We start from the raw sequence: 14,268 nt of genomic DNA, 5'->3' as shown, positions 1-14,268 counted from the left end.
ATTATTATATATTATATATAGTATTATTATATAAGCACAATAAGTAATAAATCTGGACACAAAATTTGAAAATAGAGTAGCAAAGTTTTGACATTTACCTAAAACATGCTTGAAAAATTTGGAATCGTCAAAATTTGTCTCTCTAGAGAAAGAAACAGTTCCTCCCATAACCTGCGAGCCACGTTTGCCAGGCAGCAGACAAACGCATTTTCTGGTACTTAACAGATCTAGAAAACTACTGAGACCCTAATGCAACTCATTTCGCTCACGGCTTCCCTCTTTTATGCAGTGCAAAGGAACGCATTTGCTTGACTTATAAGAAAAGTAAGTGTAGGGGTGTCTCTGTTGGGAAGCACTTGTAGATACCTCCGCCGGTAACTCTGTCTCTGCTCCTGCTTCTCTGCTGGGCCACCAGCTCCGAGAAACCTCCCTTCACTAACCATCGCTCCTCACCCTGCTGAGTGCCCTAGGGGAACAGGTGACTTTCCCAATAAATTGGGCAGCCTCCAGTATGCTCATTTGCTGTGATTTATTTTTTTTCCTTGCCTTTGCCACTCTGAGGACAGAGAGTAAATGTTTTGACTTTGGAGGAGAAAGTGGCAAAGGCAGTTTGCTCTGTTCAGCCTGAGTTAAGCCCAAACTTTCCCAGATTCTGAACAAAGAGCCTCTCCCTCTAAAGTGAAAGCTGATGATACGTCTGCCCTCAGGCATATGTTTTCAAAAGTGAGATGACTGAATAGGGGCTTGTTTCTATTGCAAGGTTATGTAGTAGCACTTACTCATAAAAAAAAATAAATCCCTTTCTTTCCTAGTGCCGATGATCTGTGTTGCATGCTTTATTACTAACACTCTGAAGGTGATGGATCTAAAAGAATGGTAAAAGACATGTAAGGTTGACTTTAAGGCCAAAATGAGAAAGGGCTTTGCGGTGGATGGCTGTGTTAGTTTCCTTTAGCCAGCACATTTAAATCTCAGCTGAGCTCATAGATCTCTTTTAATAAGGTGGTGTGTGCAGAGTTTAAAAGCTTACTCTTGGTGTAAAGCGGCCTTAGCTGTTCACCTTTCCTGCACCATCCTCGTTGTAAACTCATGAGTATTTTCTTTTGTTGCCTGTTACACCAAGAGACAAACAGAGCCTTCCTCTTACATGATTCATAACTACAACAGAAGGGAAAAAAAAAAAAAAAAAAATCACATGAAAACTTAACAAAGTCATTTCAAGTTTTCTTTTGGCTTCTGTACAAGAAACTGAGAATTTGACGACAATTTTCTCAAAACAAGAGTGTAGGCTGGTTTCCATAGCAAATTTTCCTTCCGAAATAACTTGAGTTGATTGCCTACGCAACTAGGGTAAGAGTTAATGAGAAAATCACAACAATTTGGCAATTCTTATGATTTGGTCTTGGATGAAGGTCTCCATAAGCAATAGAGGCTGAGCAGCAGGGGCTCGAACAAATTGCTACCCAAGGCAGCAACCATCTTCTGTTACAGTGTATGATTTTAGATTTGCACTCTGAAAAGCACTTTATAAAAATGGCCCAAGTTTGGAGTCACAAGAAAAATAAATGAAAGCTGAAAGTTCTTAATATGTCTGAAAAAAAATCAAGCCATCTTTCTGGAGATACACAAGGAGGAACTGCAGGTTTAACTGTCGTTGTCCACATCTGACTATTGTGGCTGACAAATGCAGAACAAAAAGGTGTGGCGAACGCGATGATTGCAAAGCGGAACACATCATGGCTTAGCGCAATATGTCCTTTGCATTGTACAAGCATCTCTTTCAAAAAACAAGCATATGGTGCGCTTTTGTAAAAAGGAGTTGAGTTGCTCATACCTAAAGCAACACGGTGCCTTCCCTTTCAGGGATCCAGCATGCCACAGTACAAGCTGACATACTTCAATTTGCGAGGACGCGCAGAAATCAGCCGTTACCTGTTCGCCTATTCGGGCACGAAGTATGAAGACCACAGGATAGAAGCAGCAGACTGGCCCAAAATCAAACCAAGTAAGTAGCACGGGATCTTATAGCCAAAGCTCCGCTAGAAATGCTGTCAAAAAGCTATGTTTCATGAGCAGAAATATATTTCATTCTTAGCTTCAATTAAGCCTATGGGAATTTTATTGTCTAGACAGCCAAAATGTCATTCCTGATGCTCTCACAGAAGTCTGGAGCCCAAGAAATTACTTACCTGCTGTCACCCAGCTGGGCTTTTACTCCTTATCAATTCATTTCAGCTTTTATCTGCCTAAAGCTCACCAAACACGTACTAATCTTCTTGGGTTCTTTGGAGGATTTGGTCTCAAAGACCACGTTGCAGCCTTCACCCTGGTTTTAGGAAGCCAAATTGGAAATAAGTGTCAAGACAGACACTCCTTTGCCACCAGAAAGGTCTTCAGAGGGGGAAAGTGATGAGAGAAAAGAAAAGAAATCAGCTGGTACAGCAAAGAGAAAACAAATGGATCAAAAAAGGTCCTAGAAAATAATTGTTCCTAAGAACAACCTTCCAAGACTACTCTGCAAGCTACTATACCCCAGTCACTTCATGTCTTTTAGTTAAAGGATCCTCTTTCCAGCTATTAAAGCTATTTGTTATTTCTGTTCATTAAATTAGCCTTAGTTCAAATGAAACAGATCTTGAGTTTGGAGACTAGGGATATGAGGTCAGACATCTGTGTCTTCATTCCAGGGGTTTGGCCTGTGTTTTGCTACACAGGCGATGACTTTTCACATCCAGAATGAAAAATAATGCCTCTAGTTTGGGGAAAAGGCACAATTAATGCACAAGGTGGTTTCTATTAATTAAGCAATGTTCCTTTATAGGCTTTCACACCATTTAATAAGCCCAGCCAGCGGGCTACCAAATTCCTGTAGGGTGCAGTTAAATTTGGTCTTTCCCATAACGTTCACAGTGACTTGAATGACAAATCCTCAAGCACCACTGCTCTTCGAGGGGCGGCTGAAGCCATCTGTGGTGCTCAAATCTAGAAAACACCGGCTAACCACCCACAGAGAGGAGCGTAAATGAAGCAGTGGAAATGGGATATTTTCAGTTAGGGGTGACAGATTTCAGAAACCTTTTCTTTGTAAGAGCTTAAGCCTGTTGACCATGTGGTACAGCTTATTTCTCTCCCACTGCAATTCTCCAGGAAGCAGGGTAGAAACTAAAAGTGAGATTGGGAATTCAGATAAATTGAGGAAAGCTCTGCGTAGGCCTTTTTCGTACTTAACCACGCACGTATTCACATGCACACACCCCCACTTATGTCCTGAAACAAAGTTCAGAGAATATTAGCAAAGTATAATTCTATGTAGAGTTTTGCACGCTGGTTTTTAAGTAATACAAATTAAAAAGACAAAGCGTAAGTAGTGACTTAAAGGCTACAGAGGCACTCATATCCTAGGACGAGATGTTCTAACAGCAGATCTATCAGGCAAGGTAAAGGCACTGCATCTCTCCTTGAATACTGATGATGTCCCCAGCGTCCGAGCCAGCACAAGAAACAATGCAGGAAAATCCTTCCTATCCTTTTCTTCAGCAGTCACATCGTGAAGCTTTCTACGTACGGTACTTGTTCACTGCAGCGTATGCCCAGCTGCAACACCATTACCACCAAAACACTGGGAGCGGAGGCACCCTGAAATCCTAAGCCTGACGGTTTGTAGCCGTATCTGCTGCGTTAATGACTGTTGGTTAAGTCATTTAACATTTGGACGTCTTCGTTTCTCTTTCTGTGATGTGAAAAGTTTGTTAGCAGGATTACTAAGGGTTAATTAAGAGTTTTCATTTTCTCTGCACAATGGCTTTTCCTAGCAGCCTCTGCTACGACTGATCCCTAGGTGAAATTCCAAAGCAGATAAGAAGTTTAGTAAAATGTGGGAGTGGCTGCTCTCAGATTTGTGAAATCATCTGTGCAAAATTTATGCTGGCCTAAGAGTCCTTGGAATTTCAGGCTCCTGTAGACACCCAGTCAGTCAGTGGATGGGAACGGGAATGTATGGTGCTAATTGACCAGGAAAACCTACTCCTACAAAGAAATAATTGGATGCGTGTCTGAAAATGCTATTACATCTCATACCAAGATGCTAAACATTTGCTCCTGGAAGGCTCCCTGAATTCTAGCTCAAGCAGCAATGTAACGGTGGTATTTGCCACCAACAGCATCTGCGTTGCAGACAATATGCAAGTTAAGAGGTTCGTCAACTAAACCAAGAGTAAAGGTGTCTTGTTTGTATTCATAACAATGCAATGCTGCTAAGGAAATTGCCTGGAGCTCAACTAACTGATGACTACCTCCTCCTCCTCCTCCGTGAAGTGATGGTTACTCATCATATTTCCAGACAAATTAATCTCCCACAGACAAATCATTCAGCACAACTCTGAATAAAAGGTAGCAACAGGGCTTTGCAGGGAACGGCCTTCCACCGTACACCAAGACCAACAGCCGCTGCCCCAGTCTGCCCCAAGGTACCTCAAGTCGGACTTTGCAGGCCATGACTCAACACCAGCGATGGTTGTCTCCTAGGAGGTCACTCGGTCGGACGTGGGGGTTTGCGCGTCTTCCAACTGCAGCAATATTACGTACAGCAGAGAGGCACCATTCGCCGTAAGGAAAACCAACCGCTTGCTTTCTCTACCAGCCGGGATTTTCAAAACGTGCCTCAGCGCTCTCCGTGGAGGTAGGGGTCAAAGAGGAAAAAGCACCAGTCCTCAGGAACGCAGGTAGCAGGATCCTCACCAAAAAAGGTCAATTGCGTTCAACAGTAAACATGAAATGGGGGGACCCATCCAACCCGTCCCACATGCGAAGGCATAGTTCACTCTGCTGAGAGATGTTCCACACTACAGTCGTTCATATTCTATATTCAAATCTTTCCTACGAAGCTCAGGATTTTTTAAATATTTTTTTCCCCCCATTTTGCCTGGACTGGGCGTACTTCAAAAAGAAAAGAAAGTAGCACATCGCAGTCAGTCTCATCCTGGTGAAAAACCAAAGGGTGGTAAGTGTTTAGCAATGACACGGGGAATTACAGCTGCATTTGATGTAACAGCAGCTAACGTAATAGCAATTTGGTACACCGCTTATTTTGCAACCCTCAAAAATCATTAAAATTAGTCCAATTAATTGAACTAATTACATAATTATATACTGAAGTGAGATTAAGCGCGTACAGCATGTTTGCATTTACCCACTTGCCTGTGAAAGATCTGAAACCAGTTCTGACTGCAGAGTCCGCAAGTGCAACATGATGTCCCTCTTTTTAAAAACGTCAACTATTATGAAGTAAGATAAAGGAAAAAGTACTTAGGGAGGAAGTTTGGACAAGGAGAGCACTTCATGTTTCTCAGGCTCCTAAGGGAACACATCAAAGAATTCAATTTTGTCTAAGAGCACAAGGAGTCAGGTCTCTGTACAGAGAATAGGTCTGCTTCATCAATTCTTACAAAATTAAGGTAAGGTTTTGCAACAAATACCAACCTCCCAGCCAAACCATCATACCATACGAACCAGAAAATACTGTCATTATTCTGAAGAAAAGACGTATTTCTTAGTTTTCTTGTACAATTGATGGGAAAATAGAAAATGTGTGCATTAAAATGAATGTGCAGAAAGACCACTTAGAAAGCAGACTTGCAGCTGCTGCAAGTTTAATTTTGACCCGGACTGAAGAGCAAGATGGGTTTTGTTGTTTGTTCTGGCATTTTTCACGTGGCTCCCCTCAGCAAGCTGTTGTCTTAATGGTCCTTCAGGCAAATAAGTAACTTCTCGCTCCTAGAAATACTGTCTCACTTGATTTTGTTTACACCTATCTGGTGCTCTTTTTTTGTTGGTATGAGAGGGAGTCATATTGTAACATAAAAACTTATGTCATTTGGCTTATACTCTCTGAAATAAAAATTTCTGTATCTCAACGTTTCTTTTTTTCCCCTTCTGTCACCAATCAGATCATCTTTGGTAAATTTTCCAATTGTTGATTTCAGGCAAGAATTGCAGTTTATAATAGTTTATAATATAAACAAACTTAAGCAAGCTAGTATGTAAGTATTAGCATCGACTAGATTTAGCACAGAATTTAAACAAAACAGACAAATATCAAGTAGCAGCTTTACAGGACCCTTCACTCCATATAAGTCAATAATTATTTAAATAAGTAAACAAATTCACATCTTACATTTCCTTTTGAATAGACTTTGCCTTGACCATGCCACCATTTAAACCGTAGTCAATTCAAGATCTATACGCTATCTCGTAATAGACTCATTCAAGATCCGTATTGCCACACAACAGGCTCCTCACAAAAAGCAGCGTTGCACTGACATAAGTCATGATATAGCAGAAAATCCACTGTAATGGTGCACAAAGTTACCATCCCCTTGAGATACTAGGCTAGCAGGCAGGAACAGCGTTTCTTCTGCGGCTCGTTCAGGGAATTTGAAGCAACGGCAATTACACAGACTTTCTCATCATAGCCAAGGATGCTTTGATTGCACTGATGCTGTAAACATCCCATAAACTGTTTAGGTGGGGTGGAATGGTGCTTGAAAGGTCCTCAGACAGCCTAACTATTGCACTGAAAATACTTCTAAGATAATAGGCAAATCTTGAGACAGGAATTCCTCAAGGGAACAGTTGTCCTGCTTCCCAAGTGATTGCTGCTGCGTAGCTCCAGCTAAGCTGTGTAATAGCTATCTCTGGGTAAAAAGTGGGGCTTAGCAATCACTTCCAAGGAGAATATGAGTTGCAACAGCTACGGCACTAAAGCTGGGCTGAGGTTAGATCCGGGCACCATCCTGGTCATCCCTTTCTGGAAGTCAGGGATTCTGGATGCCTCCAGCTCCAGGTCAATCGCTTCCCAGGGGCCTTTCTGCCAGCTTTACCAAAAATGCATCTTTCATATACTTCTTACTGGAAGGTGCAAAGTATCTCCTATATTTGTTTCTCATGATCGAATTTAAATATGAATGGAAAGGAAAAGCAGTTACAGTTAGTTTTCAAGGCAAAGGAGAACTTATTTTGACAGAGATAGTGTAGTAAGAAGCACAGCGGTGACGTTTATTTCCCCCCCATCTTTAACCAACCCAGCTGCCTCACTATGGCACATGATCGAATTTAAATATGAATGGAAAGGAAAAGCAGTTACAGTTAGTTTTCAAGGCAAAGGAGAACCTATTTTGACAGCGATAGTGTAGTAAGAAGCACAGCGGTGACATTTCCCCCCATCTTTAACCAACCCAGCTGCCTTACTATGGCATTGCTCTAAGTTCCTTGATTGCAAAACCATTAATTATTCAGGTTTTGAGGAAAAATCAAATGCTTAAACACAGGCTGCTTAGCATCAAGGTCATGGACAATTTCAATACAGGCAGGAGGAAGCAGGGGGAAGAGGAGGTGAACCAGCCTGGGCTCAGCTCGGTGTTGTACCAAAATTAAAGGACTATAGTAAGGAAATCATCCAACTCCTAAACACTGCACAGGTTCTTCAGCGCGTCCTTCCTAAAAGGAGAAGAGAGACCGCAGATCAGTCTGACGACTTACACTTACCCTCTATCAAAGTTTTCTTCATGGGGAGTGTAAAGTCTGTGCAGATCTCATTCCAGCACGCAACGCTAAAAAACAATGAATAACCAAGACAATACAAAAAGCAAGAATTTGCTAATGAAAGTTCAACTTAAAGAAGACTACAAGTTTAGTGATCTACACAGTATGCTTTTTAAAAACCCTGTTCCTCTTTTCAGTGAGTTTTCAACCTAAATCTGGAACTCAACACAAGTGTTCGTAGCACCTTCTACTTAGATGAGCAACAAAGCAAGCAGAAACTAAAAGGGCAAAGTCATATATTTTGTACATGCCTCAGAAATGACGCTGTTTGTACGATGACGGTAACAGGCTTCTCTAGTTTTCCTTCTTAAAATGCATTTGCTCAAGTGGGATTCGGAAACTTTGCAAGACAACATTGTTTTGGAAAGCACGGAAAGGACATCCATATGGATACACAAGGGTATAAACTGACGTCAGTACGAAGCAGCCCCCAAACTGGTCAAGGTTAAAGAAAAACGAGCAAAGCGGCACGCACATCCTTACCGCCTGCGCTGCTTTGGCTGAACTGATCATTCACCATTGCTCTCCGATGGATGTTGTTTCAGGGTTTGCCCCCACAACCCTTGTTCTACCCAAATGAGACCCCCCTCACACTCCAGCTTCACGTGCCACCTCTTCCCCTTGCTCATCTGCTGTAGGAGCCTGGCAGGAACTGACCTACGTGCTTTGCTCATCTGGAGTCACACGAACCTTGCCTTATACCAAAAAAACATGTAAAATTTAGCAGTTTTAATACAACGCTTATACACACGGCACATTCGGACATCCCCATGGGTTCCTTGAACGTGTGTTGTCAGTGAGCAGAGCTCGGGCCAAAAGCACCAGAGAAGGCTCAAAGCAAGCCATGGAAGCCCATATCCACCAGTCTAAGGGTAACACGGCTTAAATTCATGTACAGACAGATGGTTTTCTGTTGTAGTTTGGAGCCCCTGAGTAGATGGCCTGGCTGTGGTTTTTGCTGTGCTCCAAAGAACGGGCTACGGGCTGACTTTGCCTCCAGCAATGAAACTGTGCCCGTCCAACGTGAAGGCTCTTCGCATCCTTCGTTAGGGTGAACTGCGTGACACAAATCCACCCTCTCTTCCCCTCTTGGAAAAGTCTCTAATTTTCCCAGGGAACACATTCCTGCCCACAACAGCCAAACATAGAGATACAAACAATCTCCTGCTTTTGCTATGAATTTAGCAAAATAGGAAGTTGTTCTTTTATTAAAAATTTTGGTCTTGTTACATGAATTTTGGATAATAATGTTTCAAAGGCAAGATGATTGTTTTTTTCCCCCTAGACTTTTCCAGACTGAAAACGCAACTTTATAAGCCATTGCACCTTCTCCTCTCAATACGGAGGAGATATACCACAAATATTTTCCGCCCCTTGAGCATTCTTTATTATTTTCTTCAGCTGTAAAGCAGGCTGAATATCGGCCGTACTTTCTGGTGTGCAAGAATAGCATGCCCTGCACCCAAGAAGAAATTACAGATTTTTACAATAATCTTCACAGCGCAAATGTGCTTTCTTCAAACCTCTCAGAACTGCACTCATTTACAGCTTAACTCAATACTCGACAAAAGTCGGAGTATAATCATACAAATACACTCTGTCAGCAAGAAAAAAAAAAATCTACTTTTGTATTCAAATCACAATTTTTTTCCCTATTCTTTATAAGAAAAAAATCAAATGCCATTTTGAACACAGAAGAAAGGAAGGAAGATCTCCCATTTACCATCTGTTATGTTTTAAATAGTCCATTGTTTAGTAATGATGGCAAGAGATATGCTACCTCTTAGCAAAAAAACCCCCAAGCCTCATTATAAATCAGAGCATAATGCCTTTTGGACATTTAAGGCTCACGGGACAATGTGCAATAAAATCTGCTCTCATTTATTAATTTTATACTTGCATTATGAATCACGCAAGTCTATGAATATTTCTGTTTTCACAAAACAAAGCTGTATTTGCATATTTTTAACTGTAAACTCAGTTTCTTCTCCAGGAAAGAATAACCAGATCTTAATGACAATAGCTCAGCACTGAGGAAGAAGCACTTTGCAGGCATTACTTTCGTTTTCAAGGAATGAACTGCAATTCCCTTGAATTCTGTGAACTGCTAGGGAAAAAAAAAAAAAAAAAAAGAATCCAGAAATGGCCAAATGCCTGAGAAACAGAACATGGGAGATCACGACGACTCTGCCACCCAGCTGCCTTTCACGCCTTCATCCATGTTCCCCTACTGTCAGAAACAGACCTCCCTCCTTTTGCTGCAATCAAGGGTTTCTTAAGAAAAAAAAAGAAAAAAAAAAGAAAAAAAATCTATACAAACAAACTAGCTTTCATTTTCCTTGTAGTGACCAATAAAGTGAAACATCTGTCAAAGCTGTGGCTTTTAGACTTTCCTCCGTATGTAAACACAGCAGAAAATGGTCTGTTCAGTTTCTAGATGAAGCAATTGCAGTTTCCCAACCTGAGCAGCGACCATCGTGTTTTGACAGTTATTGCTACAGAGGCTGGCTTAGTCACGTTGACTCCGAAAAAGTCCAGTTAACTCCTTCGGGGGCGGCTGTTATCGCTCCTGAGCTGGCTGGGCTTGTGCTCTTCCCTGTCGTCACAGGCAGGGATGCTCAGCGCACTCGGCACCGCTCATCCACGGCGCAGAACCAAGGCTCTTCTCGCTTTCGCAACCAGAGAGCTTTTCAGTTTAGTGTTCGGGGATGCAACTTTTCCCCTCTGGATTCTCAGTGAAGCAATACATGGACTTGCCAGGACCTTGCTACTCTCTGGATAATAAACATGAAATATTATGCATAACAAGTCTATTATTGTTTCGATAACAACTAGCAGTGCACGCTTTCTCCCCGGGGTACAGCAGCTAATGCTCTTTGAGCTCTCTTGCTTCTGCTAGTCATCAGCATCAGAATTTATAGCGGCTTCACAGTGTGCTGAACTGGGGGGGCTGGAAAGTATCATTAGTACTGTGTTCAGATACAGAAAAAAAAAATGCACAGAGGAGGCCTGGATGTCTTGTGCAGCTGCCAAATTCATTTTGCAGATACAGATTTGACATCTAAGACCCCGTACCTAACATGAGTCACATACCGCACGCTGAACCAGAGCCACGCGGCAGTGTTTGTCATTGATGAAGTCACTTGGATAAACACGTCACAAATGCATGAGGTTTCATCATTTCTCCCTCCTCGTTAAGGACTAAAAAACCCTCACGGAACAGAAGTCGCATTCCAGCTGTCCCATAAAGACAGTTTGAAAGCACCTTGCATGTTTCCCATAGCCAGAGTTCTCACTTTTCCACCACCGCAAGGCAGTCTTAGGATGGGCATACACCTTATTTACATCAAGTGCAATCCAGATGAAAATCAGGTACAAAGCATTTGGCTGTGACCAGCACTTGCAGTCACATACTTGGACTTTATGAAACAGCATTCTTTGAAATGAAGAGATTTCAAGTTCCTTCTGGGAAGAGCACCGGACTCCCACGAGCGGATTCTCACTGCCCAAATCACAACAGTTTTTCCCAGCTTAACCTTTGTGCCAAGGCTCCAGCCCCATTTGACATCGTGCCAGCAGCTTCTCCAAAACAGCAGCCTAAATTTTCACGGACAGTATGCTACTAAATTAATAACTGAAAACTAAGATTGATTTCTGATCTCAAATTCTCTTACAGATATCCATGATGCCTGCTTAGTTTGTCTCCCTCTATACTTAAAGTCTGGAGGCTTCTTCCCCATGACTCACTGAATTTTTTTTTTTTGAACGCAAACCAAGTCAAGTAAATTTGAGTATCTCCTTAGCATTTGTGGTTCAGTGTGAAAGATATATTTGTCTCTTGGTGATGACTGTCAACTGAAATGTCTTGTCACAATATAAGTTCCAAAATACAGATACTTCTCTGAATCACTGCTTCAGAAATTAAAACAAGTGCAAATGAAAAAGTACCTTTGTAGTCTTTACCCAATTTCTTACTTCATATCCCAGCTGGATCCTGCACTACAAAATCTCCAGCAGTACTTTGCTTAACCTTGGCAGTCACTCTCCTGGGGAGGAAAAAGCAGGGAACAGAAGGAAAAAACCAAGATTCCACCGAAAAGTTTCCCTGCATAAAGAATTCAAGATACGTAGGAGCACATTCAGCCTTTACACACAAGGCGAGGAGGCAGGAAACACAATACCTGGTTTCTACACCGTAGTTGCCTTCTTGCAGTGTGATCTGGTTATACCCTTAACCTTACCTTTTTTTTTCTTTTTTTCATTCCATGCACTTCCCTGCAGAAATACAGTGAAACGGTTAGGTGCTATAACATTGCATACTCTCCGAGCGGTAAAAGTGCAACTGCTACAGACTCCCACTGTTAAGAGCTATGATTTGACTTTTGGTTGTTTTTTTTTTCTTTTTCCTCCAAGCTATCCCATTTGGCAAAATCCCCATTCTGGAGGTAGACGGAGTTACCATTCACCAGAGCCTGGCAATAGCAAGATACCTTGCCAGAGAATCAGGTAACACATATTTGACTATTTTCTTCCCTCTATTCTGCACCCACCTTTAATGCTCAGGAAAAAACACATCCACAGCAAAACCAGAAACAAACCAACAGCTTGGCAAGCCCAACCGAGCAGAAGTCAACAATAGTGCTTGTCCCCCGCATGAACAGCTAATCGTTCTCAGCCTCTCGTTGCATCTGTAGTTTGTCTGCCAGTGCCAAGTGCTGACCACAGAAACGCAGCGTGCCATACGGGATGCTATTAGAGGTGCTGCTCAAAGAGCGATGGTTTAAAAAGCACCGAGGAGCACTGTGTGGTGGCACGCCTGTGTTCAGCAGCCTTTTTCACCATAATTTGGTGCCGATTTTGCTCGCTGGGTTGAGGCTGCTGTGGCAATCCTGATGAGATTTCAGGCTACATCCCCTGCAGTTCCAAGATCAGAAAGAAACAGAGCAAGGCACATCTGCTAGGATGCTGCGCGACGGGATTTAGACTCACTCAAGTGTCATGTAGAAAGTAAAAACACCACCAAACTAAAAAAAGGTTGAAAGCAGCAACCTGTAGTGTGAAAGGCTACGATGTTCAGAGCTGCAGTCATGTGCTGAGCTTCGTATTTGCACTGTAAGTGCGTACACCTAAAGGAAAACTCAGAAATAATCCCCTCTTACATCTGGTTGAGTTTCCCCTCTGCATACAGCACCTGGGGTTTGGGCTGACTTCTCCAGCTGATAAACTTTACTCACCTGTGACCGCACGACAGAAAGCGCGTACCTGCGGCTTCCCTAAGGCTCTCGGGGCAGTTTGCCCCAGAGCTCAACATAGCCTGGCAGCTCAAACTGGAGAGATGGCCAGGAGGAGGAGGTTTGGGAAGCATTACAGACGATCACAGTCAGCAGGCAGAGCGCTCTGAAACAGACTTAGGCAACAATTCTGAGCTGGCAGAGATATTAGATCAGATGGTGACATCACTTGTATCTTTAAATACTTACATACTATGGAAGTACTCGACTGGTTAGATAAAGTGATACAAGACTTAGTAATGCAAGTAATCAGAGTAGTCAGAGCTTGCTCTAGGTCAGTGAGCTGTCATTCAAAACCATCTGCAGAACTGGTCTGGCTGGAGGCAGACGTGTTTGTGGTGCACTGAACGTCTGCAAGTTGAAGGGGGGGGGGCGGAAAGCGAGTGCTATCCTGCTTATTTTACAGTCTGAGCAGAGAGATGTAACCTGCCTTTCAAAATATCTCACGTTTCCCAACGAAGGAAACAAGCAGAAGCGCAGAGCGTTATTCTTCAAGGCACCAGTACAACATATTTTCAAGCACGTCTGCAATACTCTGTTCCTGCCAAGCCCCTCCATCCTTGATACGATCTACTACTCGCAAGAGAAGAGAATGACGAGCATCCACCTGGTAATGAGAAACAATGAGAAAGCCTGCCATCCACCCACGCTGCCTCCCTGCCCGTCTCCTGTCGGGAGGCTGATGGGGAGCTCTGCTCCTTTTACGGACTGAAGTTCTGACTTGGGCATTCCCCCGACACCTTTTCCATCGGCTTGCAACAGCCACGACAGCTAAGGATTTGGAGCACACTCAGACCATGCTGTTCTCCTTCCCGTGTTAGTCATGCTGTCAGCTACAGCAGGAAAAAGAGCGTACGTGGAATGGCAAAATACCTTTTCTTGCTAGTTCTGCCATTAAGTCTGCATACATGTCACTAATCCTTTAAAATTCCGAAATGGCGTTTCTAGGTGCCCATCACCAGTAACTCTTTACTGAAGGCTCACAGAACTTGGTACCAAAAAAAGGAGAGGCGCACGCCTCGCCTTCAAAAGCACGACGTTTCAGTAAGGGTGATGACTTGGCAGAGGAAGGGCATATGGTTTATGGGAAACCCAGAGCTTCCAGGGAGGCTTAAAGAGCAGAGAGGAAGAGAAGGATGACCTGAACCTGCACAGAAGTGAAAGCAAGAACACAGGTCTGTGAAACGAGAGCGAGGGGGGAAAAAATAATAGTAGCATTAAGAGGACTGCAGGTAAGCCAAAAGGGCAACAGGGGAGGAAAGCAGGTTTGTAAATAAGACAAAGTTTGGCTAAGGTGCCTGATTACAATGAAGTAATCAAAAAGCAAGCACGATGTCATGAGAACGTTCTAAATGGGGCTGAACGGGCAGGATAGAGG

The 14,268-nt window shown here is 42.9% G+C and overlaps 1 protein-coding gene across 1 annotated transcript in view; it reads left to right on the top strand.

Moving 5' to 3' along the window:
- Window positions 1–1,866: 1,866 nt before the first annotated feature.
- Window positions 1,867–14,268, top strand: part of HPGDS (hematopoietic prostaglandin D synthase) — a 17,301-nt gene continuing 4,899 nt past the window's right edge. Inside the window, exons 1-2 of the mRNA XM_009701597.1 lie at window positions 1,867–2,005; window positions 12,013–12,105. Coding sequence (XP_009699899.1) covers window positions 1,873–2,005; window positions 12,013–12,105 — 226 coding nt within the window. The 5' untranslated portion in view covers window positions 1,867–1,872. The remainder of the gene's footprint in view (window positions 2,006–12,012; window positions 12,106–14,268) is intronic.

This window comes from Cariama cristata, unplaced genomic scaffold (assembly GCF_000690535.1).
Source record: "Cariama cristata isolate BGI_N322 unplaced genomic scaffold, ASM69053v1 scaffold8576, whole genome shotgun sequence".
NCBI lineage: Eukaryota > Metazoa > Chordata > Aves > Cariamiformes > Cariamidae > Cariama > Cariama cristata.
This window is presented reverse-complemented; position numbering and strand designations above follow the sequence as displayed.